General features: G+C 36.9%; 1 protein-coding gene across 1 annotated transcript; it reads right to left on the reverse strand.

Moving 5' to 3' along the window:
• Positions 1 to 235: 235 nt before the first annotated feature.
• On the reverse strand, positions 236 to 17,154 carry LOC102228863 (calretinin-like). The gene is made up of 11 exons (XM_023331809.1): positions 16,954 to 17,154; positions 11,471 to 11,547; positions 9,863 to 9,952; positions 9,677 to 9,757; positions 8,699 to 8,755; positions 7,153 to 7,230; positions 6,642 to 6,697; positions 6,514 to 6,553; positions 3,215 to 3,268; positions 880 to 951; positions 236 to 757 (listed from the first exon to the last, which is right to left on the reverse strand). The coding sequence occupies exons 1-11, from the start codon at positions 17,045 to 17,047 to the stop codon at positions 641 to 643; spliced, it is 816 nt and encodes a 271-aa protein (XP_023187577.1). The 5' UTR covers positions 17,048 to 17,154; the 3' UTR covers positions 236 to 640.
• Between the last annotated feature and the right edge of the window lie 8,887 nt (positions 17,155 to 26,041).

Consider the following 26,041-nt stretch of genomic DNA (forward strand, 5'->3'; position numbering starts at 1 on the left):
ACTTTCTCTCAAAATGGTCCGGAAAGAGTCGCCGAGTTCCTCTGAGACTCTATAAAAAATGGATCAGCACAAGCTCCCTCTTCAACACACTTTCTCTCTGCAGGAGATTAGAAAGAGAGGGAGCACTTAGAGGGAAAAACTCTCCTCCTGGTGATCTGTAGTGGAGATGTAATCTTTACACTCGACACAGAGGTGAGTGTTTTACAGCACCAGACAAACCTTTCACTGCAGCAGCTTCTGGATTTATGTTACATTTATTTATTCTCTCATTTGTATATTTCTGTAGAACAGTACCAGCCTCATGAAATAAAACAAGAACATTATAACAAAATAACCTGAAACAAACAAAACAATGAGATGCCGCAGAACAGAGTTCCTTCTCTATAACTACAGGGAACATATGTGATTAAGTTAAAAATACAAATGCATAATACACAAGATTCTTCACTTGCCATTTAAATCTCAATAAACAGCTTTACTTTGATGAAGAAAAGAAAGTCAGCGGGTATTTTCTGTGCTTTCAGGCGTTCTGTTTCTGGTCACACATGCACCAGGCTACATTGAGAGGTAGGAAGGAGGAAGCAGTGCAGGAAGACAGGAGGGTCCCAGGAAGGCAGGCAGGAGGCAGGAGGCAGGCAGGTCACAGCGTGGAGTCCCGGCACAGGACGATCTCCATCTCAGTGCGGTACAGTTTCCCTCCGTCAGCCAGAGCCATGATGCTCTTTTTGTAGTCCACCAGCCCGGTTGAGTCCAAGTCCTGCCAGAAACGACACAACCAGAGAGAATCACACTGTCTGAGGCTGCAGCTCCATCTCCCTGCTATATCTGGCCTTCAGAAGAGGGATGGACGTGTCAATCAATAGGTGAAGTATTCATTACCATTTTGTTCTTGTCACAGAGGTCCTTCAGCAGAGCATCCAGCTCCTGCTCATCAATGTAGCCATTACCGTCCTGATCAGAGAGAGAAGAGGACATCATCGAAAAAAGACGTTCCTTTCAGCTTCACATATATGAAATCATCCCAAACCCGCTGCTGTCATGTGGATTTTAGCCTAACGAGGAACACGGAACATGTACAAATATGGACCTTATGTATGGAGAGTGAAAAGTGCCACATTACAAGAGTTTACAGAGTTTGTAGTAAACAAATTACAGCAATTTACAGAGTTATTTTCACACTCCCAAAGAAAGTATTGACCCAGAATCATAGCAAACTTTAAAGAAGTTGTCTTGACTTCCTGTTTGAGCAGCCAATCAGATGTCAGGGTCTATAGAGGAATAATCAGTCAACGTCACACTACATCAATATGTCGCCTGCGCATGTCGCCTGCAGAAAGCAAGCATGAACACAATATTCTAATTATTTAAGCTATTTACAATTAGGCTAATAAAATGATCTACAACTAACAACCAGTGCAGATCACCTCTCTTCGCACGCAGCTCTGCGGTATCTGCAGATAGGTTTTATTTTTAGTACAGCGTCTCTGCCTCCTGTTCAGTCTGCTGCTACACTTCTGATTTCTGATGGCTTAGTTTACCGCCTGCCCTGACGCCTGCAGCCACGTGCTCATTTTTCTGATAATCATGACCAGAAATGGAAGAAATTATCCTTTTATTTGCCATTTGTGCACTAAATGCAAATTCTATTTTTATAATGAAAAATTTCAGTTGCAGGAATATCCTATTCCTTACCCAACGCATCTCATTGAGACCTGATCTGTACATGGAAAATTACTTTAATGTAGCAAATAATGTCCAGCCACTGAAGTTTGGGGCATTAACACTAATGTCAGTTTGGTATCATAACTTATTTCATCACGCTGTGATAAGCAGTTGTAGCAGTTGCAGTCATCCGCTGTGTTGGCAAACAAATAATCCCTCAATATATAGCTCTCATACAACGTCGCTCTAACTGCCAGCTGTCTTGATCGGCGGTTGCTATGGAGTTGCTATGACAACAAAACCCAAACCACAAGCTTAGGACTCGCTTTCGCCTCTTTTATAACTTATAAATAATTTAATTGAGGCATGTTTAAGTGATCATATATTAAATATATTACTTCTGTATTTATTTCTAGTTTTAAAAAATTAATGTTGCATTTAAATATTTACTTCATAAGTTATTTATGTATTGTGACTTGGCACTCTTCACCCTCAATACTCTTGGTGACATGACAAGTCTGATATTTTTAGCAGGGAATGACAGAGATAACATTTGTTTTAAATTTGATTTATTGAGTAGTTAATGTTAAAATTTTACCACCATCTAGTAAAGGAGTAATTATATACTCAGTTATTACTAATTCAAATATTCTTTCTAGAGTTTATGTTTTATTTTTTTAGGCAATTACTAATTCATTTAAGTAGTAGTAAATATGAATTTACCCAATTGTCTATTTCATTATATTTAAGAATTTTAAGTCGTATAGATTATCATTAAGCCTGTCACAATAAGCAATTAATCAATTAAAATTAGCTCAATAATTTTCATTTTGATTACATTTTTTTTGAAAGGGAATTTTGTTTAGAGAGTTCATAAATTATTTTATCATAATTTTGATTGTGTGTGGTTTTTATTTCCTCTTAACTTGTTGTTTTTGGTTGTTGTGTTTTATTTTGGATATTTAAAATCTCTTCCAGTTGCAGCATGAAGTGTTCTGTACAAAATTAAAGATCATTGAAGTAGCATTGATATGCATTATTATATTAACTGAAAATGGATTCAAGACAACAATACTATCAATAATCGCAATAATTTCTGCCAGAGGCAATTTATTGTGACATGCCTAATTATTATATATATAAACTTTAGTGATTTACTTGTTTTTTAATTGGAATTTAAACTCATAGATAATTGCTAAAACTGAACATCTATTCAATCTATATGAAAGAATGCCTTAGTCTTTGAAATAGGTGAAATATGCCACTTTATAACACAAAATGTGCATAAATCAACTTTAGAAATGTGAAAATAAGACTGATAGCGATGTACTTTCATCAAATATACATTAGACAGACTGAAATGAAGTTCCCTGGAGAATAAATCCATATGGCCTGATCGTTTGTGTTTCCACAACCCCCATCATGCAGCAACAAGCAGAGAGTGGACAGATGTCCATCGTAAACATGTCTGGTCAGCGATCAGCCTCCACAATCAACAAAAAGTACTGATTTTATTATCGTCCGTATTTATGTTCAGAAACACGTTTTTCACCTTGTCATAGAAAGTGAAGAGAGAGTCAAACTCCTTAACGGTGAGTCTGATGCCCTGTAATGTCACACAAAGACAGAGAAGACAGAATAATTAGAAACCAATGCATATTTCTCGAGAGCGGTAAAAGCCCCAGATCTACCACAGATATTAATCCGTGCAGATTATGATAACTGGGACTAGAGTTGAGTTAATCCTCATCAGACTGACTAATCCTCTGTCAAGAGAAATTGTTGATCTGCTCTCACAGTCCAGCACATTTAATGGGAACAAACAAGATGGTTGAAGAATCCAAATTCAAAGACACAAATGTGTTGGAGGTGCTCAGTTTAAGCTATTTCTCCCAGTAATGCTTGATTAAAGGCTATATGGCCAGAGAAATTACACAAGAAAAAAGTGAAAGTAAGTAGAAGCTCTGCTGGTCACATAAAAATCTAAATTGGGCATTTATCAGTTTTATAGAATGATCGGAGTTTAAAAAAATAAGGAAGCAGGATTGACAAAATCAGGAATCCCAATTAACTCTGGAGGTAAACTTCATATTTATTATTAGAATATGAGCCATTTCTTTATTTTCAGTGCAAGCAGATGATGTTCACCAGAAAATATTTATTTGTGTTACTTTTACCAGGAGCTGACAGCTACAAGCTGGTTTCTGCTTCCCAAAATAAAATTAGATTCAAAATATCCAGGTCTTCCACCATTTTTACAATTTTCTATTCCTTTCCAGGATTAGCAGACTAATGTCTCAGCAATATCTGGAGAAACTCATCCATGCGTTTAGTCACACTGATTACTGCACCAATGTCTTCACATGTCTGCCTAAAAAAAAATCAATCCTCCAGCTGAAGCTGATCCAGAACGCTGCTGCTCGCATTCTGACTAAAGCCAGGAAGTTAGAACACATCACACCAGTTTTAAAGTCCCTACACTGGCTCCCTGTAGTACTTTGAAATGCCTTGTTGCTGACATGTGACATACAAATAAAATTTGATTGATTGATTGACTGATTGAAATAGGCAACCAGGACGATCCTGATCGACGTCAACTTTTTACTTTCAACACAGAGCAGCTTCCTGACAGACAGAGCTCCACCTGCACTAAATAACACCAGGTGTCAAACAAGTTGCATGCTTGTGGTCCTTGGGATGATAATCTCCATTACTGTAATCTAAAAGATTAGTCTACATCAGTGAAGTGCATTCAGGGAAGCCAGTTCCTCACCAATCACTGGTTTACACCCATAAAAACTCACTGCCTCCATTTCGATAATTATTTGGCTCTGCATGCAGTGTTTAGGGCCAGCTACTCTAAGCAGTTTAAATCAGACTAGCATGCAGCAAGGAGGGCTGAAGTTTAAACTCTTATTTCAGAAACACGGCAGATAAAATCACAAAGTCAAAGCCAGCGGATTACAGAGTTCTACATTCACAACATGAAAGCTTGACGGTGGTTTTCCACTTTGTGTCTCCACCTGGTTTAATCTCCAGTGGCCACTGTGAAGCAGGATTTGTGCCATGCATGAAATGCTGAGGTTGGACAAAATGTGCATGCAGCGTGGCCAAACAAACTGGCTGCGGCTTACTTAACCGGAACAACTGAAGACTGACATGGTGGCAGGAAAAGACAGAGATTTAAAAAGCATGCGGCTTTTTTCTGTGTTGCGTTTCCTTGACTTTTGCAATTTATTCTCTACTTACCTTTGGGATGACTGCATGTATTTTAAACAATTTTCCTCAACTCATTTTCTGACTCATTAATCAGGTTTTACTGCTGCCAGTGTGGAGGCAGTTGCCAAAAAGCACTACACTTTAATCTATTTGTGTCTATAGTGTGATGTGCCTTTTGGCAAGACTCAAAAAGTAAAGCAATGCCAATCTAAAAATGTGGGATCTTAAGAAGATGAGTAAAAATAACAAGAAAAAAAATAAAGCTGAAGCCAAAATGGACAGAAAATAAACCAAAACGTGAATAAAGGCCTTCTGCATCCGGCTAATAATTAAACATCTATGATTAAGGATTGTGGAGTTGTGCGCTAGACTGTTTTCATGACTTTTAGTTTAAAGGTAAACAAAAGAGACAAAAAGAAAGCCAGCTAAAAGACATTGACAGTGATTTTAAAAATAAAACTATCTTAAAGAAAATGAAATCTTCTTTTCAATGATACAGGAAAAAAAAAAACATTATAATTGCGAATCCTTGAAGGAATGAACATTGTACTTTTTAATTTCTTTCCATCACAAACTTTAATATTTTTAATTGGGATTTTATGAGACCAACCAATGATGACAAAACTGAAATGTGAAAGAAAAAATTTTTTTTTTCAAAATGTTTATAAGTAAAAATCTGAAAAGTGTGGCCTGCATTTGTTTTGTCCTTGGGTCAATACTGTCCCTATATTTAGGATTCTGGGCTGGACTTCGACTAGGCCAGTACTCTGCAACCTTCACAAACCACAGAACCGGTTTTTGCTCTCAATCCAGCTAAATAAAACTTCAGCGCTGCAAATGTTACATAAGCTTTTACAAATACGCACTGTAGAATATTTGTTTTATATAAAATAATTTATATTTTCAGGTTAAAAAGTAAATAAAAGTCAAACTTTTGTAAAAAAAAAAAAAAAAAAAAAGAGGAATGATGCATTTTCTATGATGTTGATATTTGTGGAAAATGATCTAAACCATAAAAGCACAGAGTTTCCATCCTGCTGACAAGAATGGATCTAAAAAAAAAGACTGTTGTGAAAATTGGATGCAATTATTAATAAAATACTGCTAAACCTGTTATATTTATTTATTAACATTAGTTGGTTCTGTACATTTTTTAGCCAAAGTTACTAAGAGCCATCAGATTACGAAGTCGTAGTCTTTAGCATTTTAATGCATGAATGTATTTTGATTTAAAATACATTTAAATCAAATGTGTTTAAAGCAGGAGGGCTGCTTGATTACAGTTTCTGTCCTGTTGGAAGATTAACAATATAATGAGATCAAATTACACATTTATCTCTGTTTACCAGTTAACTGACCTCTGAAGGACTGGATTTAATTTAGGGGTATCAGAGTAAAAGATGTCTAAATCCATATACACAACACACTTTTCAGAATTTTATTTGTAAAAACATTTGAAACCATTTGCTTACTCATAAAATCCCGATAAATTATATCGATGTTTGTGGCTGTAATATAACTAGACGTGAAAAAGTTCAAAGGTTTTAAATAAACACTCTTGCGATGGACTGTATTTTAAAAAGAAAGTACTTGAAAGTTGATGTTTTTTGTTTTTTGACGGCGTAATCTCACCTGAAATTTGAGCAGGAAGTTCTCCTGGACCGGCAGAAGCCTGTGGTGAAAAACATAAACCCGCCAGTGTTGATCTGAAGAGCAACTTTCAGAAAGAAGAGCAAATAAAACCGAGAAGTGACGCTCACCTCGCCATCTCAGAGAGGCCCAGCTTACCGTCACCATTCAGGTCAAACATCCTTAGCTACAGAAAAATAAAATTAAAAGGGAATTCATCAGAGGAAGTTTAGGGGAAATGTTGCAAACATTTATCATTTGTCCACTGAAGCGGTCGGGTGTGCTCAGCTCACAGATGGCCGACTGACCCTGGTGGCAAAGAAAGCAACGTCTCCGCAGTGCAGGTGCGCTATGTGCAGCAAATGTGATTAATATTTAAGCCTCCACATAATGCTTCATTATGCATATGACCAGCAGTTAGCTGTAACTTATGAATATGGCATCATCAATGGGCAAAAGGTCAAGATCTTAAAAAATGTATTTTCAGACTTCAACTTGTGTGGCTGAATCTGAAGCTTTGATGTTTATCAGAACACAGCAGCATGATTGATATGTGTTTATGATTTTTATATGTATATATACAGTATATATTGTATTTTGAGAGGCCTGTAATGCTTGTTATCTAAACATTTTATCTCTCACGATTGTCTGTGTGTACTCGTTGAGCTTCTTGTCATCATAGTCTCTGTTGGCCTTCTTCAGCAGGTCCGACAGGAAACCCTGAGATGAGAAAGAAACCAACGATGACAGGACTTTAAACGTTTTCATCTGACTGCAATCATGGTGGAAATCAGAGGAAATGAAATGTAGGAAGTATTCTTTATTTTCAAAAGTAGAGGAGTGTGAAATATCTATTAGCATTTACACCAACAGCATGACAATCTAATACGCATGCAAAAAGATGAGAACCCATCACTGCCATGAATTTTCTGGATAAATCTGTCCATATCTACAGAACTTTGAGTTTAGTTAATCAGTTTTTCTTGTATATTTGTTCATTAGTAGTTTTTTGCATTTTGATTATCTTCTGTGGTTGATCAGATTTATTATGCTTCGATGATCCTGATTCTTTTATGGTGTATTTATTCTGTGTTTAAAAGTAATTTTTCCTCAGTTTTGCTCCTCACACAGCTGCAGTGCATCCATTTAATTACTGTCACCTGTTTCAGGCTCTACTAATCATTCTCACTGCATTTACTGCCCAAATCTGAGTCACTTAAATCCAATTTTCTCTGTACTCATTTATAGATAATTTTAGATCCATGTGCATGCTTGTTATTTATTTATCTATTTATTTATTTATATTCAGTCATACTGAATAACTTCAATCACTTTTAGGTGTATATACAGCTCTGGAAAAAAATTAAGAGACCACTTAAAATGATCAGTTTCTCTGATTTTACCTTTTTATATTTATATGTTTGAGCAAAATGAACTTTGTTCTTTTATTCTACGTCTCCAATATGCCAAGCACAAATGTAGTATTTATTTGCAGAATATGAGAAATGGGTAAAAAAAAAAAAAAAAAAAAAAAATATGCAATGCTTTCAGACCTCAAATAATGCAAAGAAAACAAATTTATATTCCTTTAGAAACAATGATACTAATGTTTTAACTCAGGAAGAGTTAAAAATCAATATTTGGTGGAAAAACCAGGAGGTTTTCAGTGCAGTGGGCTCTAGTTTTTACCAGAGTTGTACATATTTTATAAACTTTTATCTCTTATGTTTATATTTGTATTATTAATATTCAACACCTTAGATGGAGCAGCTTGTCAGGGAATAAACAATTTTCCCTTGGGGATCAATAAAGTATATTCTATTCTAAACTCAGCATATTTAATCACTCTATGTTGCGTTCCCTCCATAGTTTGCTTTGCAATTCAATATTATTTTACTTTTGTAAACCACATGAAAACATTTCTACCTGTCTGCCTTTAAATCAATAAGACTTAACCACAATGGCCTCTATGTACACTGACTGCACAAGACTCCACTGCTGAACAAAGCATGTTTTTAAGATTCGCGACAGAAGATTTGGACAAGCCTGCCAAAGCCCGCACTATTATTCTGAACTCTTTGCTGTCATTGCAAAATATACTTTAAAATATCCTGAGGACATTTAATGGTTTTTATCTAACAAATGCACAAAGTGCTCCAAATGCTGTATTAGAAGCTTGTTGTGTTACCTTGAGCTCATTGGACTCGATGTATCCGCTACGATCAGTGTCATATCTCCGCCAAGCCTGCAGGAGAAGATTTCATGTTTTTAGAGAACATCTCAGTAACAACTAAAAAAACATAAACATCTATTCAAACTGGAGTACAGCCAAACACACGTATTGCCTGACTTTGTGTTAATATAGAATTTGTCAAAAGATGGATACCTAAAACGCTTGCAGCACTCTCTGACTCCCTCCCCTCCACGAAAAGCTGCAGAACATCCATAATGTATGGCTTTTCTGAGAATAGCTTTAATACACGGAACAGCCTGAACATCCCACCATAAAATCCTCCTAAAAGGAAATAAGTGAAGTGTGTATATGTGTGTGTTTTTTTTGTGGAGTGCATGTTCAGTCACAGCGCAGCTTATGTTTGATGGCTCTCCGTTTTCCCTCAGATTACTTTAGCATCAAACAACAGCTGAGGAAAAAAAGCAAAGTCGGCAAAAAATGCTGCATTTTCATCAGCGTCAACGCTGAAATACTTATTTTGAATTAAGCAAAAATAATACTTTTAGATGTTTTCTTCAAGCTGAGGGTTTTAAACATTAAACATTTGTGAATGTTTGACCCAGAAAACAAGCGTCCAGATGAATGCTGCGGCAGTCCTTCCTGAAATGCCACAACATTAAAACAGACGCCCCAACTTGGCACGGAAACTGAAGGAAACATGAGGCAGCTGAACGCGCGTCCCACAGGACAGGCTGTCAAGGCGAAGCTCGCTGGAGGCGCTTGTGAGGAAATTTCACAGTTCAGTAAGGTTTATCAGATATTCAGTGAACAAACTCAGAAAACAGAAGACCTCAACTGAGAACAAACATGGCTAATTCTTACAGTCACTGAACATGAAAAGGTTGACTGAGCACATCTACTGTAAGGAGTTACGTAGGAACAGTTTTCAACATTCAAGGCGAGGGACACGGATGTGAAAATGTACCAACTTACATCCATGAATTCAGCACTGGATCTCACAAACTCTCTGAAACAGATCAGGAAGTTTTCCTCCGTCGGCAGAATCTGGACCAGCTGCACAAGAACAAATTGATGCGTTTACTTAAAAAGCTACTGTTTGCTGGGAGGATAAAAAGACTTGTTAAGAAAAAGAAACAGGAGTAAATTATCTGGTCTCACCTCAGACATCTCAATTCTACCATCAGAGTTCTTGTCAAAATTTGCCATGAACTCCTTCAACTTCTCCTTGAACAAAGCGTGTGAGGGATCCTGCAATGACATGAAAACGTTTTTCAGTTTGCTCATATTTTGGCTTTGCATGTATAAAACCAAACTTCAGCACTAATAACAATAAATGTATGCATCTTAAATAAAAATTTCCCTACATTGTACAAAAAAAATCTTGTCTTTTTTTGCTGTTTGACATTAATCAGATGAAACTTCTTCTGTTGTAGATCAGTTAGGCTTATCAAAATTATTTATATTTGCTAAATACCAGAATAACGAGGGGGGGATTTTTTTTTTAGACATTTTTATTAATTTCATTAGGGAGAACAATGAAAACACTAAGATTATTATCTCTTTAAACCATTTGATGAGGCCATTGCTATATTTTATTTCCATCCATTTTCTGTATATTCTCGTCCCTAGTGGAGTTGGAGTTATATTTTCTTTGTGATATTATAAATCAAAAATACAAGTGTTGGAAATGGGTGCATAACAAAGGCAAAAATACAAAAGAAAAGAGGGAAAAATAGAAAAAGAGTCCAGTGTAGTACTTGGGTATTTGTAGTGTTTGTATAGAGGAAAAAATAAGATAATGTTAAAATAACATTACTACTATTAAAAAACAAATAAATAAATAATAAAACAATAACAACATTAGTGATAGTAAACTGAAGCTGTTTGTCTTCAGTTTACACTAAGATTACTATCTCTTCAAACAAGTTGATGTTGCTACTGTTGAGCAGCTAATTAACATGTTTTGTTGTGAAATGTGGCCATCAGCCCAGGAACCAAAGCACTAGGCCCGGTGAAAATGCTGACTGAAGCTGGTAAAACAGCCTCTGTACAAACACAAGCTATAAAGCCAATCAGACAGGAAGAGGCCATTTCTCCAAAACAAACATATAAAATCAAATTAATGTTTGCAGTTCACATAGGGGCAAAAACCTTAATTTTCAGAGCTATGTCCTGTGTGATGAAACTAAAATTGAAGTATTTGGCATTAATAACAAGCATTGTTACATTTAGAGAAGAAGAGAGACGTTCAGAAATTTGAGTATGAAATCGTAACTGTGAAGTAGGTAGCTGTATTATGTTGCCAGAGAGACTGGTGCGCTTTATAAAAATTTAATAATTGAAGCAACTTACTTAAAGCTGGGGGACAAGTATGTCTATACAATGACTCTAAGCATACTACGAAGTCATTCAGGAGCAACAACATCCATGTTTTGAGTGGCCCTTATCTCAGCCCCATAAAGAATTTGTCTGCAGAGATGAAAAGTTTATGCAAGCGAAAACACCATTTCAGTCAGGAAAAATGGGTCAAAATTACAACAAAATATTGAGAAGCTTCAAGAAGAACTATTGAAACTATCTGACCCAAACTACACAAATTAAAATGCAATAAACAACAAACTTCTGACATGAAGCAGAGTTTAAAAAGTACATTTTCATTCTGGTTAGCAAATAAAAATAATTGATGCAATAGGTGTGACATTGACACTACATTAGTTTCACCTGCAGAGTGTTAGCAGGATTATGACAGATGAGAAAAACACCCACCACACCGGCTCCTCGCCTCGCAGTCTCCAGCTCTGTGAAGAAGCCCTCCAGCTCCTTCCCCTCTATGTAGCCGTTTCCTTCAGAGCACCAGAGGAGCGAAATTAGTTTGGCACAACTGACGTCACGATGCTTTTAAGTCACTTTAAGCTTTGTTGACCGTTCAGAAGTTTGATTAAAGTTTAATAACCACTGAGGGTCTTTAAGTTTTGAAGCAGTTCCCAAACCTTGAGTACTGGTCCAGCTTCAAGTCCTCTGTGATTAAACAGAAATAATCAGTTTATAAACTAATTTGGAGTACACTCCTAGTTAAAGCTGTGTTTAAGTCATTATTTCTGACATTTGATTAGTTTGGTAATGCCAAGTAATGCCTAAAGTGAATCCCAGAGCTCCACAACTGCAGAAAAAAAAAAGATTACCATACATCTAAACAATCTTCAATTATTTAAAATTGAGTTTTGTTAACTGATCAAATGGATAAAATATTCTAATTTACATATCCATGTCCAGTTGTAAAGTGGATTTATCCGTAAGTGAGCTCCAGCTGGGACAAACAAACTCCACCAGAGTGAAGTGGCATTGGAGTGTAAGCAGAATAATGAGCATCTTCTTGCCTAAAAGGGCAATCAGACTGATGCTTACTGGAGCGTCCTGTCCCTCACTCTGCATTGCACCACTTACAATGGCCGCATTTTAGAAAATCATTTAGTTTGTCTTGAGGTCACAGGTTATACAGGACGTTCTGTGGTCATTTTTAATCATTAGAGCGAGTCCCACCTGTCACCAGTCTAAACACGGGAAAGGGGTTTTAGTGCAATTCAATATTTAACAGGAGACGTAGATAAACTGTTGTCCCAGTTCAAAGGAAATCATAAACATACTGAACTAAATGCAGGGACGTGTCCCATGACTTATTCATCTTTTAATCTCTTATCCACTCGTTTCTTTTTTATCGTTTCTACCCCCTTCCCCCCAGCTCTGTTTGCGCGGTACATCTGATTGGTGCCACCGGCTGTGCGCATGTGAACTGGTGTTTCAGACAAACCAGAGCGGAAACAAAAAAAAAAAAAAACAGCACAGAAAACATAACAAAGATGAACCAGCATTTATATATACTGCTGGTTTTTAATTCAGTATCATGTTTTTCATGTCATTATTCATTCATCCAACTAGAAATTTATCAACAACAACAAAGAGGACACTGGGAAATATTTTCTAAATCAAGAACTTATTTAAAAAACAGAATTACTGCATAACAGTATTTTTACTTTTTTAGTTATTTCTGTGTTAACCTGCTAATATCCGTTGCGTAAATGGCGAATGGCCATTTACACAGCCATTCGCCTGTGTAAATGGCTGCAAATAATTGTGCAATCATACAGCTTTACATCTTTGAAAAGCAGAAGTGGTGCCTCCTGTGCCACCAACAAGAATGCAGCTAGCAGTTTCTGGATGTCAGGTCAACAACAACACTTTTGTCTTTTCCAGCAGCCATTGTACAATATATAGAGTAGAAAAAAACAGCTGATTAAATGTGATGGAACTCTGCTTGGGTTGCTAGGTGACAGGCGGTGATAGGTATTTTTCCTTTCGAACCTACATAAAAGAAAGAACCACAGACAACGTGTATGAATTTTATATCAAGCTTTTGCAAAAGGAGAAGTCTCTGTCAACTGCTCCTCCGAGCAATTCACAGAGCGTTCTGATCTGCTTCCGCATGAGCTCCTGTTTTTATTGTCAAAGAAAAACAGGCAAGGGGGCAGTCAGGAAAAACAACAGAGGTCGTAAACCTTCTAACCCAAACATCTAACAACCCAGTTCCAGATGTGATATCTGATCAAAGGTCTGAGCCCGGTTCAAATCTCGGTCAGTACTGTCAATAAAACAAAATACGACTGTTCACAGGTAGTTACTAAATTAGGAGGTGTTCTTGCAAAAGGATTTAAGGTCTGAGAAACTCAGTGTTAACTATTTCTCATGAAATTGAACAGACAGTAGTGACCTCCAGGTCAGTTAAGGAAGAGAACACTTTAAACAGAAAATCACAATGATCTATAGGCTGAATGTGAACTAAAGTAATAATAAAATGATAATACCAAAAAATCTCTAACAGGCGGGGCTTTGCTGGGGTTGCTAGGTAACGGTGCAGTCCCCATTGATGGGAATTAATCAAGAGGTTTTTGAAACAGGTCATATTCCAAAAAATCATTAACTTATTGATGCAAATAGAAGCATAAAAACGTGCAAAAGGGGAATTTTGCAGACTTTTAGATTCTGTTTATCCCAAAATAAATGAACACATTTGATTTGTCTTTGGTTGTACTTCTATACGTTTGAAAAAGAACTAATTATCTGTGATAAATCTGATAAAGCGTGTTTATCCAGAATCCCAGAGAAATGGCTGTGTTCTCAGTTCATTGGTGGTTAGTGCCAGAGTTTAGCTGGGATCTAACTCTCAGCTGTCACATGGAGCGCACCACTGCACACTGAGCAGATGAAGTCCCTTTCCTCTCCATAACATTTTCAAACCCGGCTCAACTTCTGATTGCTCAACGGCACCGCGGGACCATGTCAGCTGTCCAGCACATAATGGCAGAAAATGACATGAAGGCTCATGTGGCAGACTGAGTGTTTCATTGCCGCATGAAATAATGCCGCAGGATTTGTTTCAGCCGCTAAGACGCAACTCATTTGTGAGATTAAAATATGTTTCAGATTTTGAGAGATTCGCTTTAAAGGTCAGGTATCGCTTTGAACTTCTTTTCTTTTATTCATTCACTGACATACCCTTTAAATTCCCACAGCGTAAACATCGGTGAATTTATGCCGAATGCTCTGATGTTTATCTATCAGAGCATTCATTAACTATGAACAAAATGTCTCCAAATAAGTGGGTTGAATTCCTGTTCAGGTTTTAACATCATGGAAGAACACAGCTGTAAGTTTTCTCAGGACAGTTCCATTAAGATCTGATTATCCAAGGAGGTCAGAGACACCATGGTTAGAAACGCCATGGTTAACCAGTGGAGGAAGCCATAAATCCATAAATTCATCCATCATCCATCAATCCATTCATCTGTCCATCCATCCATCCATCCATCCATCCATCAGACCATCCAACCATAAATTCATCCAACCATAAATTTATCCATCCATGAAATAAAATTACATCAGACTTATATAGAGGGGTTAGTAGGACACTCAAAGAAACAGTCATTTCAATTCACACACTGATGATAGCAACCTAGTGGATAGTAGCCACAGACATCCATCCATCCATCCATCCAAACATCCATCTATCCATCCATCAGTCCATCCATCGATCCATCTATCCAACCATCCAACCATCCATTAAACCAAACATCCATCCATCACCCATCCAACCAACCATCTATCTATCCATCCATCAGTCCATCCTTCCATTCATCCATACATCCATCATCCCGAATGTCTGTCCATCCATCCATTCATAAGACCACCCAAAACTAACTCCATCCTTCATCCATTCCTCTATCCATCCATCTATCCATCCATCATTTTGCCCATCCATCCATCCATAAACCCATCCAACCAAAAATCTATCAATTCATGGCACCATCCACCCACCCATCCATCCATCCATCCATCCATCCATCCATCCATCCATCCACCCATCCATCCACCCATCCATCCATCCATCCATCCATCCATCCATCCATCCATCCATCCATCTGTTAAGCCTGGCTTTTGTTATAATGTCTAGCCAATTAAAAATAAATATTTCTGCTTTTAAACTGTAAGTAATGGACTGGGAACTTACTGATATTAGCATAAAAAATGTTCAGTAATCCTGACTGTTGTCAGTCCTTTTCTTAAAATTTGCACAATGGTCGAGACAAACCAGTAGGAATACTGGGATAAACCAGAACATAAGCAGTTCTTTATGGTGCCAATGTGGAATATGTACTTCAATGCCATCAGGCCATGTCATTTGATGAGAAAATCTTTTGAGCTTATATGGACCAGTTTGAAAAGGGCTTAACGGTAAAGGTCACGGGATCTTCTCAATGGCATCCAGAATAATCCTTACTGAAGTTGCTACATGGAAATCGGTTAAGCTGGAATGACTCACAGAGGCAGAGAGAAACAATGGTGGAGCTCTGCAGTCACTCAGGTGAATAAATACGCTGCATGTAGTCAGGAAAGAACAAACGCACCACTTTGTATGAGAATTTCTCATTTTGCATTTAGATTTTTGGTTGAATTTCTGAATCAAGTCCACTGATTTGATGGTTTGGCTGCTGTGGTCGTTATTGTCATAATCAGGGAGGCTTCCAGAACCATTTCAGTGGGACACCCAGTCGTAGTTTCCAACACAAAACTAAGACAGAACAACAAGGTTTTGATTCAGGTATGTTGAAAATTACATCTGTAAAAAGAGAAAACCTTAATCCTCACTTGGACTTCATAAAATAAACCTGATAGGTCGTAAATTGACGTTTTCAACTTAAATCAGCTGATTTGATATGTTAGAATATGCTTTTTCAGACCTAGAGAAATCTAGTGCACATTTAAAAAAAATAAATACCTCTACCAATTTATGACTTTAACTAGTTAATATGTCACCTTGGTAATACTAGAACCAGGAGTGAAGGCAGAAAATCTAAGCCAGACACCAAGACAAAACATAAAGCATGTAAATAAATAAATAAAGCTACACTATCAATAAATATATAAATCCATCCCTGTCTCCACTTCTAAGAACGCACGCACAAAAAATTATGCATATATTTATTTTTCTCTGTTCATAAAGGCTTGAATAAATTGAATAAATTGTTCTTGTGTTTGTGAATTTAATACAGCAAAACCAAAACTGCATCTTTGTACTGTTGACTCATAAATAGTGATCTTCCACTGTAAATTAAAAGCAAGTGGCTTTCCTTGTTCACATAATAAGTACTATTATTATTAAAAGTACAATCCAGTTATCATACACCAGTTCATATCCAGTAAGCTCCTAGGTTCAAAAAGATTCAGTCATAGATTTAAAAAAAAAAAAAAGCTGTTTCACTCTTATGTCCTCCAACGTCTCTGCCTCTATTTTTCGCTTTCTCTCCTCCTCCTGCATCCTTTTCTCTCCCTCCTTTCTTTTCATCTTTCAGCATTTATCCAACCCTTCTGCGAGCCCCTCCGTCATCTTTATTCCACTTTCCATTTTTCTTGCACCTTCGGGGGTTTTTTTTACTTGCACTTTATTATCTTTTAAACATTGAAATAAATGAAGTAACAAAGTTACCAAACGAGAACCTCATAAAAAATGAATACGTTGCATGATTTGCAATAGATTCACATTTATGCTACGTAGCATCAACTTCAAACTCATTCTGTTTTTTAATCTATTAGTAATGTTGCCGTTAAAGACTGTAATTTAACAATTCACTACGTAAAACAATACGAATCAAATATGTCCTAATTGCTCTAACTGATTAGCAGCTGCCTTCACTGACCGTCTGTGTCAAAATGTTTCCAGATGTCGATGAACTGCGCCGCGGTGAGCTCGGCCAGGTGCAGGTGGGGCAGCTGCTCCGCCTGAGTTGCCATCTCTGCGGGTTCTCCCTCCTTTGGGTTGGTCTGTGGTACTTGGAAGTAAACTTTTCCCGGTGCAGAGCTCCTCAGATCTGTGAGCGGCTCCTCCTCAGCCCGAGCTTTTTAAACCACCCGCTGGCGGAGCGCGCTTCTCCTGCCCGCCACACGGGGGCGCAGCAGCCAAGACGGCGAGGGAGAGGACAGCAGGCAGCTGGCAAAATGCGCTCATATTGCGTTGTTTTGATACGTCAACCTATCATGGCGCTCCTTTTAAAAACAAAATTAGATTAAGGATTTTAATCTGCAGAGGATCTAAAAGGATCAACCCTGATATTCAATCTCTCTGCAAGGGGATGAATCTGAAACTTAAAATTAATTAAATTTTACGACTCAGTGGAATATTATAATTTGAAAGTTATGTTTGAAATACTTAACTACCATGGCGTAGTAAGGCTATTGTAAAGAGAAAAAAATGAGTATATTTGCGAGAAAAAAAAACTTTCAATACATTTTTGGCTCAGCAATTTACAAGTCTTTGCTAAAGATTAAGCTCAAAATTTCTGACTTTGTTCATTAACTAATTTTCCACGTTTTGAAATCAGAAACTTCCACGTTATTTCTAGAAAAATTCTGAGTTTAATCTCCAAATTTCTGGGTTTTTTTTTAGCATTCTTTTTTACTTTTGGAGCTCGGGAATGTCCTGTTTTTTTCTAGAAAATTTCTGAAATTAGTCTAAAAATGTCTGGGATAATTTTTCTTGTAAATATTTGACTTCTGGAGCTCAGAAATTTCTCCGCTATTTCTAGATAATTTCTTAGATTAACCTCAAAATTTTCTTTTTTTCTAGCTATTTGTTTTACTTCTGGAGCTCGAAAATTTCCTTGTTTCTTCTAGAAAAATTCTGAATTTGAAAATTAAAAAATTTACAAGAAAAATTAACATTTTGAGATTAATCTCACAAATTTTCTTGAAAAAACTTGGAAATGTTATAAAATTTCCAAAAGTCAAAATGTTTTGACTACTACAACTCTGAAATGTCCAATTTCTTTCAAGAAAATTTCTAAGATTAATCTCAAAATTTCTGAGTTTTTTAGCAAAAATATACTCTTCGTTTTCTATCTTTGGCCCTAATATGCCGTTGTTCATAATAGTACATAACAAGCACATTTGCAAAAAAAGATTTATTAAAAGAGATAGCATTTATAATTAGAGAGGATCAGCAATTTTAAAAAAAAATACAAATTAATAAAATAAAAGTCAGAATTAAATAAATGGAACATTGTTTTTTTTCTATTTAAGGAAGAAATCTGTGGAAAAATCAGTCTGAATAAACTATAGAGAGTATTTTACATTTATGAAAATAATACAATATAATATTCCATTAAGGTACAATGAAGTGCATTGGCTCAGATGTGTCCATATGGATGGTTGACTGATGTTTTAGCAAATTGACTGTTGACTATTACATGGACTACTATTTTTTCTCACCTTCTGTTTTCATTCAAAACTTTTGTCTATATCAAGATGTGACATGTTCATTTTAAACTCTAAATGAATAAAATAGATAAATTACACATCTCTTATTTTAGGGAGCATATGTAAGAGGAAAAGTTTTGAATAGAAAGTTTATTGATGTGCATGGCATGATCCTGTAGGAGCTGCAAATTGTCATAAATCACTCCTGCCGAGTTGGAGTACATATGAGATGAATAACCCTCCCTCCATTCTTTCATTGTGTTTTTATCTTCTTCCTCTCTCCCCTCTCAGTCTTATCTCAGCCTCAAACTACATCTGGGAAAAAGCCAAGAGCTTCTGAATGGCCTCAAAATCAGCAAATCTTTTCTGGTCGTTTTTCTGGTTAACTTTTTCCTTGTCTGATCTTTCCAGTTTCCAGAGCTGCCTCCCTCTCTGTTGTTCGAAGCGCACCAGGCGAAGATGGATGCTGTGAAGGAGGGAGGAGGCAATTAGAAGGAGGAGATGATACATGTCTGCAGAGCTTTGCATTGCTGATCAGAGAGACGTGGAAAAAACTAGAAGAGTTCAAGACAGCAATTGGCCATGTAAAACCCAAACAGTGCAGCAATGTAGTCTAATTGACTTCCTATCTATATATTTCTTATGTTTTGGTTAGAGTTTTGTCACACGTAATAGTTTCAGATAAAGGTGCAGCATGTAGCTTTAATATAAGAATGTTTTTTACATATTTGTTATGACAGTTTGTTGTGAGACAGAAGATCTGTAATGAGGTGAACCTCTTCCCTGCGCTGCTACTGATACCTGCACTACTCCCAACCAAAAACAACCAATCAGAGCCAGGAGGAGTGTCTTAGTGCTGTCAATCAGTCTCATGAAGTTACTGCTAAATGAATTAATGGTGGAGAAACAACTTACCATTCCAGAAAAGCTGTTTATTCGTCGTAATTAGAGTCCAGACTAAGTAGCCTGAGCATTCACAACAAGTTAGCTTCAGTGTACCAGAGAGCAAAGTGGGAGGGTGGGATGTACAGCGCCACACAGAGTGGTGATTGACAGCGCTGAGACCCTCCTCCTGGCTCTGATTGGCTGTTTCTAGTTAGTTCTGGAAGCACTTTATGAAGGCAAAAGAGCTGAACCTTTTCACTGACAATCTGTCTCATACCATACTATCATGACATAGTGACAGTTTCAACAAATATGTAAAAAAATATATATTTTATAAATGTTACATACTGCCAATTTAAACACATTTTGAAATTAGAGAGAAATAAAATGTGATTAAATATCAAAAGCAGGTTAGGACAGGGTTAGGTTGGATAAGCATGCTGTTTTGAAATGAATGAGAAAAGTTATTACCTAGTTATAAAAAGTAATGTGTGAATAAGTGTCCCCCTGTTAGCCATCCTTACTGCTGTGCTTCAGATAACTTACCTGCTTTGTAAATTATTTTATAAAGTAGGTAACACTAATGGAAGGATAATATCTTTTAGGACTTTCTTGTAGAGTAGATTATGGTTTGACAAAGTGAAGCTTTTGCTCCAACTTTCACTCCGGTTCTCAGGATGGATGGATGATTTCTGAGCTGCTGGTGACAAGAAGAGAAAGTCAAAGCTCTTATTGAACAACTGAACAACCTGTGTGTGAACATGAATATTTAACCTCTTAAGAAGTAATAAAAAATCATTCCAGTTCAAATATAAAGCCAGTCACAAACACAGCCACATTTCCATATTATGAATTTCAATTAGGTCTGTTGTGTTAGCTTTGCATGTCAGACACGCTTTTCATGTAGATTATAGATAATAGTGCAATCCAGCTAATGGTGTGTTAACAGCACCATGAAATTTAGATTTGGTAAAGTGGCATAACGCTCATATTCAACCAGCAGAGTGGAAATCAGGTGATGAAATGTTGCAGACGCCCAGCAGTTTAAGAAGCTTTTAGTTTGACTGAGATTTAATTCTCCTAATGTAGCAATAATGCAGCATCTTTGGTTTCTGTGTAGAATAATTCAGGGATCAGGTGAGCAAATCCTATTGAGTTTGTACATAAAAATAACAGATTAGTGCTCAAAGTAATTAAATAACATCCTATGCAGTACATATATAAAATGGTTTATGTTAGTAATGCATTTTAATAATTATAAGCATTACTTACATTGTCTGACATTATATATCTGTGTACATCCAGCTCAGAGCTTTTATGCAGGATCATTTCAAACCCATTCACTCTTTCAAAATGAACTGATGAACAGCAGTTTTCATCATTCCAGGCTTTAAGTCATGTGCATAATAATCTGGAGCAACTGGACTGGCAAAATCTGTGCTGAAATGCTCTGAATTTAGTTTCTGCAGATTAATTTGATTAATCTGACCAACCGATTTATTACATTTGAGCCAGATTATATTCCTGCTAATAGTCAGTAACTAAAATGGCAGCTGATCATTAGGGTTCAAATCATCAACTTGGAAGCAGTGCAGGTTCTTATGAACATTTTTACATTTTATTTATGTTCAAATAACAACAACACACAGAACTAGGGGTATTACTCACTCACATACATAAATCCTAACTAAACTCAGTCTGCTGTAAGAGAAATACAGGAAGTTTCATGCATCTTTGTGAGGTTCGTGTGACAAGACAGTGGTGTGTGAGAAAATCTGGGGGAAGTAACATGTTTTATTCAACATGTATGTTCTCTAAATAACATGGACACATTGAACACAGCTGTACAGCGGCTTTTTCTTGATGAAATCTGGCCTCTGGCGTTCCAAAAACCCTCAGCTGCTGAATAAATATGAGCAACCGCAGCTAGCGAGACGCAAAGACACAAAGGAACATTATTAGTGGTTAGTTTAGTACCTGATGAGCCCCTCACTGAGGTTTGTGTTTACTGTCTAACCTCCAGCAGGATAAACAATCTGTGGCTAATTCGTCTCTCTGATCAAACAAAACTATGCAAAGCTTTCTGGCTCTTTAATTATGCGCAACAGGGATTAAAGAGAACAGAGTTGTGAACAGTGGAGAAGAATAATGGACAAAACAAACTGCATAAAGTTGTCATTGATGAATCTTGGTTCAGTAAATGACAGGAAACTGGGAGATGAGATCCAAACAATTCAGTCTCAGAGAGTAAAAGAAATAGTTTCAGATGGTGAAAGCTTTATTTCGAACCATTTGTTTGAAAGGAAACCAGTCTTGTTTGCAGTTTGCTGCAACCCAAACAAAGCAAACTTGTGGAAGAAGGAGCTTTGTTCTCTGAAACTAAAGTATTGATCTTAGCATACTAGTATTGATCATGTTCCTTTAAGCAAACCTCCAACAAGCTTTTTTTTATCATGCAGCCAATCTGGATTATCAGTAGAAATATGTTACGGGAACAATTCTTCACACCAAATTCCTCTTCACTTGATGCAAAGCCGCTGCCTCTAAAACTGCATAATTATGCGCTCCAGAGAACAATAAAAACTTACTGTTGCTAAGAATGAATGTCATAGTGGGATTATCTGGGTGGAAGTGTGCTTGTGCATTAAACCAGGACCTCTGCCACATTTTTGCTCTTGTGTTAATGTGGCTGAGCAGCAGTGAGAGTGGGAGTGTACACTTTTTGTAAATTAGAGTGACACTGCGCCTCTTTGCAATAATCATCTGTTTTCATCAGCTCCAGCCTGAGTGACTGCATCTTAATCACCAGAGATAAAAACTGCAGCAGCAGCCAAACAATGAAGACTCTGTGCTGAAAACAGATAAGGCAGAATCCAGCTTGTGGACCGTTTGGCAGATTGTGCCGGGATTTTCTTCGGCACGACGAGACAGGAGATAAACACCTTGCTATGACAATAAACTGCATCATCATTCCCTGCAAGTCGTGTGTGCAGACAACAAATACACGGCTCACCCCATCAAACAGTGGGACACGGGAGCTAAAATTGCATAAAGCGCCTTGAACATACACACAACCCTAGCAGCCTGTTTCCCATCATAAAATTGGGATTTTCTCCTTTTTTGTTGAGCATTCAGGAGAAGAAAAGCATCTGCCTGGAGGCAAACGGGACAACATGATCTCCCCCAGTCCATGGGGAGCAATTAAGACCACAGACTTGCTGAACTCACCTCTGCAAAAACAATCCCACCACGAGGAATAGAGACACCTGAGAAAGAAAAATAAATCCTCATGAGGAAGAATTGGATGCTGGAGCAGGGGGAGGCTGTATGCTCATACAGCAAGGCAAGAACTTACAGGAATCCAACATGGAAGAAGAAAAATTCACCATCTGAAGGTGATGGTGCTGAGAGATTACTAAGAACGATTCTGTGCAACAATCTGCTCAATATGAAATCAAATTACAGAATATTACCAAATTAAAACCTTCAGCAACAATTGTTTTAAGATTACACATAGACAAAAACTACCAGAAGCCTTCAAAAGTATTAATACAAGTTGAATCTTTCCACGATTTCTCATGTTTGTCCGCCACAAGTAGCCATGTGTTTCATTTTTACAGGTCAAAACTACATGGTAAAACATTTAGCCGTATTTAGCCGTATCTTCTACTCTTTATGTCAAATAAATGTGGCAAGTTTTAGATTTCCACTAATGAGTTGTGTTATTTTTTTATTAATTTAGTCAAACCTCCAACAATTGAATAAACTAGAGTTTATGGTTAACACTTAAAAAACTGAAAGAAGAAAAAACAGGAGTGGGAACTATTTCCCAGAATGCTTAGCGGCTTGATTTTGTAGTGCGTTACATTGATCTGACTCTTGTGTGTTATTAAGTTTGCAAAGCTTGAAGATAATATCCTGTTCACATTAAATGTTTTAGAGCAGAATTCATTGTGATGTTTAATAAAATTCATTATCAGATCAGAAAGTTTGTTCATGCAATTTCAAACAAGAACTTTAATTATTCTAAAGTAAATAAGCTTTTTTTTTTCTTGCATATTGTGAAATAATTATATGGTTTAAATTGCAGCATTAAATTAAAACTCATAATTCAAGATTAATGAACTTAAAAAACAATGTTTAGTCAACTTGTCTCTTGTTAAATCAACTTAATGAACGTTAATTTCTGAGTTAAAATCAAAATAATTTTCTTGTTGACCTAAATTGCACTTTTAAGGCAGCAGGTTGAATTTTATTTTCAAGTTAAACCACCTCAAAATGTTTTACAGTGTACAACCTCAGTTTCAAAGAAGTTGGAACGTTGTGTAAAATATAAATTAAAACTGAATGTGATAATTTACAAATCATTTTGAACTTATATTCAATCAAATACACTACAAAGATTAGATATCTAATGTTTAAACTGATAAACTTTATTGCGTGCTAATAAGTTCTTAGCTTGACATCTCTAAGCCTGCATGGCACATAACAGTGTCTTATTTGGTCGACAATCACAACATATTTCCTCAACAACAAATAATTTTCAAACATAAAATCCAGGAATGACATTAACAGTTTTTACCAACTGATAACATGAGGTTTCCCATTCTGTTGTTCTGCATTGTAGAAAAAGTTAACTGTGGCTCAGGGTGGATATTTTATTCCTTTTCTTCAAGCTAAGGCAGTGTTAAGGGTTTATGTCACAGCCCATTCTGCACCCACCACCCTTCATCATCAATGATTCAGGGAGAAGAAATATGAATCTGTGCAGACAAACGTGGATCACACGCATGGAGGGAGAAAGTTCAACCCGAGGGGCCACATCGATGCAATGAATCACAGGGAGTTGACAGGCCTCCGTATGAAAACTCATGGAGGCGCGACGCTGGCATAGTCTTTAGATGGATGTACTGTAACCCATGACCTTTACTTGACATTTTTTGCCCAGGTTATTTATCGAGTATTATTAGTAGTAGTGTTATTGATCATGTATTAGAAACCAAACACAGATTCAGTCAAGTATTTGTTGAAGAGTTTGCACATTTACACAAGGAGAATTTGGATATTCTTCCTTTTCTGGCATTTTCTCCCTAACAAAATGTGTTATTGTTTATTTTTTAATAACATTTACTACTGCCCCCCCCCCGAACAACAGCATCGGACTTGATACAAACGACGCGCGCACCCCCAAACTTATTGCATCTCTGGCAGTGCTGTTTACATTATATACATGTATAATATAGGATATATTTATTGGCCAACTGATTTATCGACCAGTTGATTTCTGGGGGCCAATTTCCTTAATTTTGGGGGATCGTGATCGGCCAATACTTATACATGAATCCCATCTTATCCACTAATGTTATCTTCGTAAGCAAAGGTTTAAAAATCAGTCTCTGTCCTCGTCTGCTCTGCAGTGAGAAGTTTGACTGAGAGACCGGCCCACCAGGTCAGGTCTGAACGTTTACAGTTAACAATATTCACCCCACTGATGCCAACTCAGCGACTTTCTTGCTACATTTAGTGACATTTCAGACAAAAAAAATCATATCAGCCAAAATCAAAATTGTCAGGCAGAAAACTGCAATTGGTGCAGCCGACAATCTTTGATTAAATAAATTTCTCTTAATCGTTACTCCAATAGATAAAAATGTAATTTACACCAGGTGAGTCTTTCTCACCCGCGAATGTGGACCGGTACCGGTACTGGACAGATTCTGAGCTTTTAAATGATTTTAACAGAAGTTTCACATAACTTAGAAGTTGGTGTAAAAATAATGGTTGTTTTAGCCACAAAATGATTATGCTCAGCAGCAAACAAAATATCCCCAACTACAGCATAGAGCAGCTCATCGATGTAGCAGCACGGTGTTTTGAAGCCAAAAATATCTCAGAAATATACAGAGCCGACCATGAGAATCAACTCATTTAAAGTTTAAACTCAGTTTCACACAAACACAAAGTTTGGCTGTTGAACTGGACCGTTAAAGCTAATTTTCTATTAGCAGCTTTACAAATCTTTTACATTACCAAGACACATTAAAACAAACCTTTGTCTTGGCTTTTTTCCTCCTCTTTCTTTTCTCCCTACCCGAAGGATAAGTCCTTTTTTGAGACATTGCTTTGCTTTCTTAACTTCTGACTGGAGCTTTGGATGTTGGGATGCTCTCTGCACATTGCAGCTCAAGTTACTGGCAAAGCGTGCGGTACCACCGCGGGCCCCCAAGAGCAATTTCTTTTCTTTTTATCCATAAAATAATGATTTCTACATACACTATCAAATAGATATTATTGTAAAAATAAATCACTTCATAGTGAAATTGTGTGTTTTTGATATTAGAACGACATAGAAATTATTACAAATAATAATAATAATAATCAGCTTCACTGAGGGGGCCTCTTAGTGGCCTTGGGGCCCTAAGCGGCTGCTTAGTTTGCTTTGCCTTGGGCCGGCCCTGCTTTAGAGTCTGTTTTCTTTTTGTTTTGCTTGTTGGCCTGCAGAAAAAAAATCTCTTAGTGGTGACAATAAATGCAGAAGCTGTGAATGTTAATGCAAATAGTTTGTGTGTCTGTTTACATTGTAAATTATTACATCCACAACTCCAGATGTGATCTGGCAGGTAAATCTTTTTCCAATTCGGAGGTTGA

This window comes from Xiphophorus maculatus, chromosome 4, assembly GCF_002775205.1.
Source record: "Xiphophorus maculatus strain JP 163 A chromosome 4, X_maculatus-5.0-male, whole genome shotgun sequence".
NCBI classification, from domain to species: Eukaryota; Metazoa; Chordata; class Actinopteri; order Cyprinodontiformes; family Poeciliidae; genus Xiphophorus; species Xiphophorus maculatus.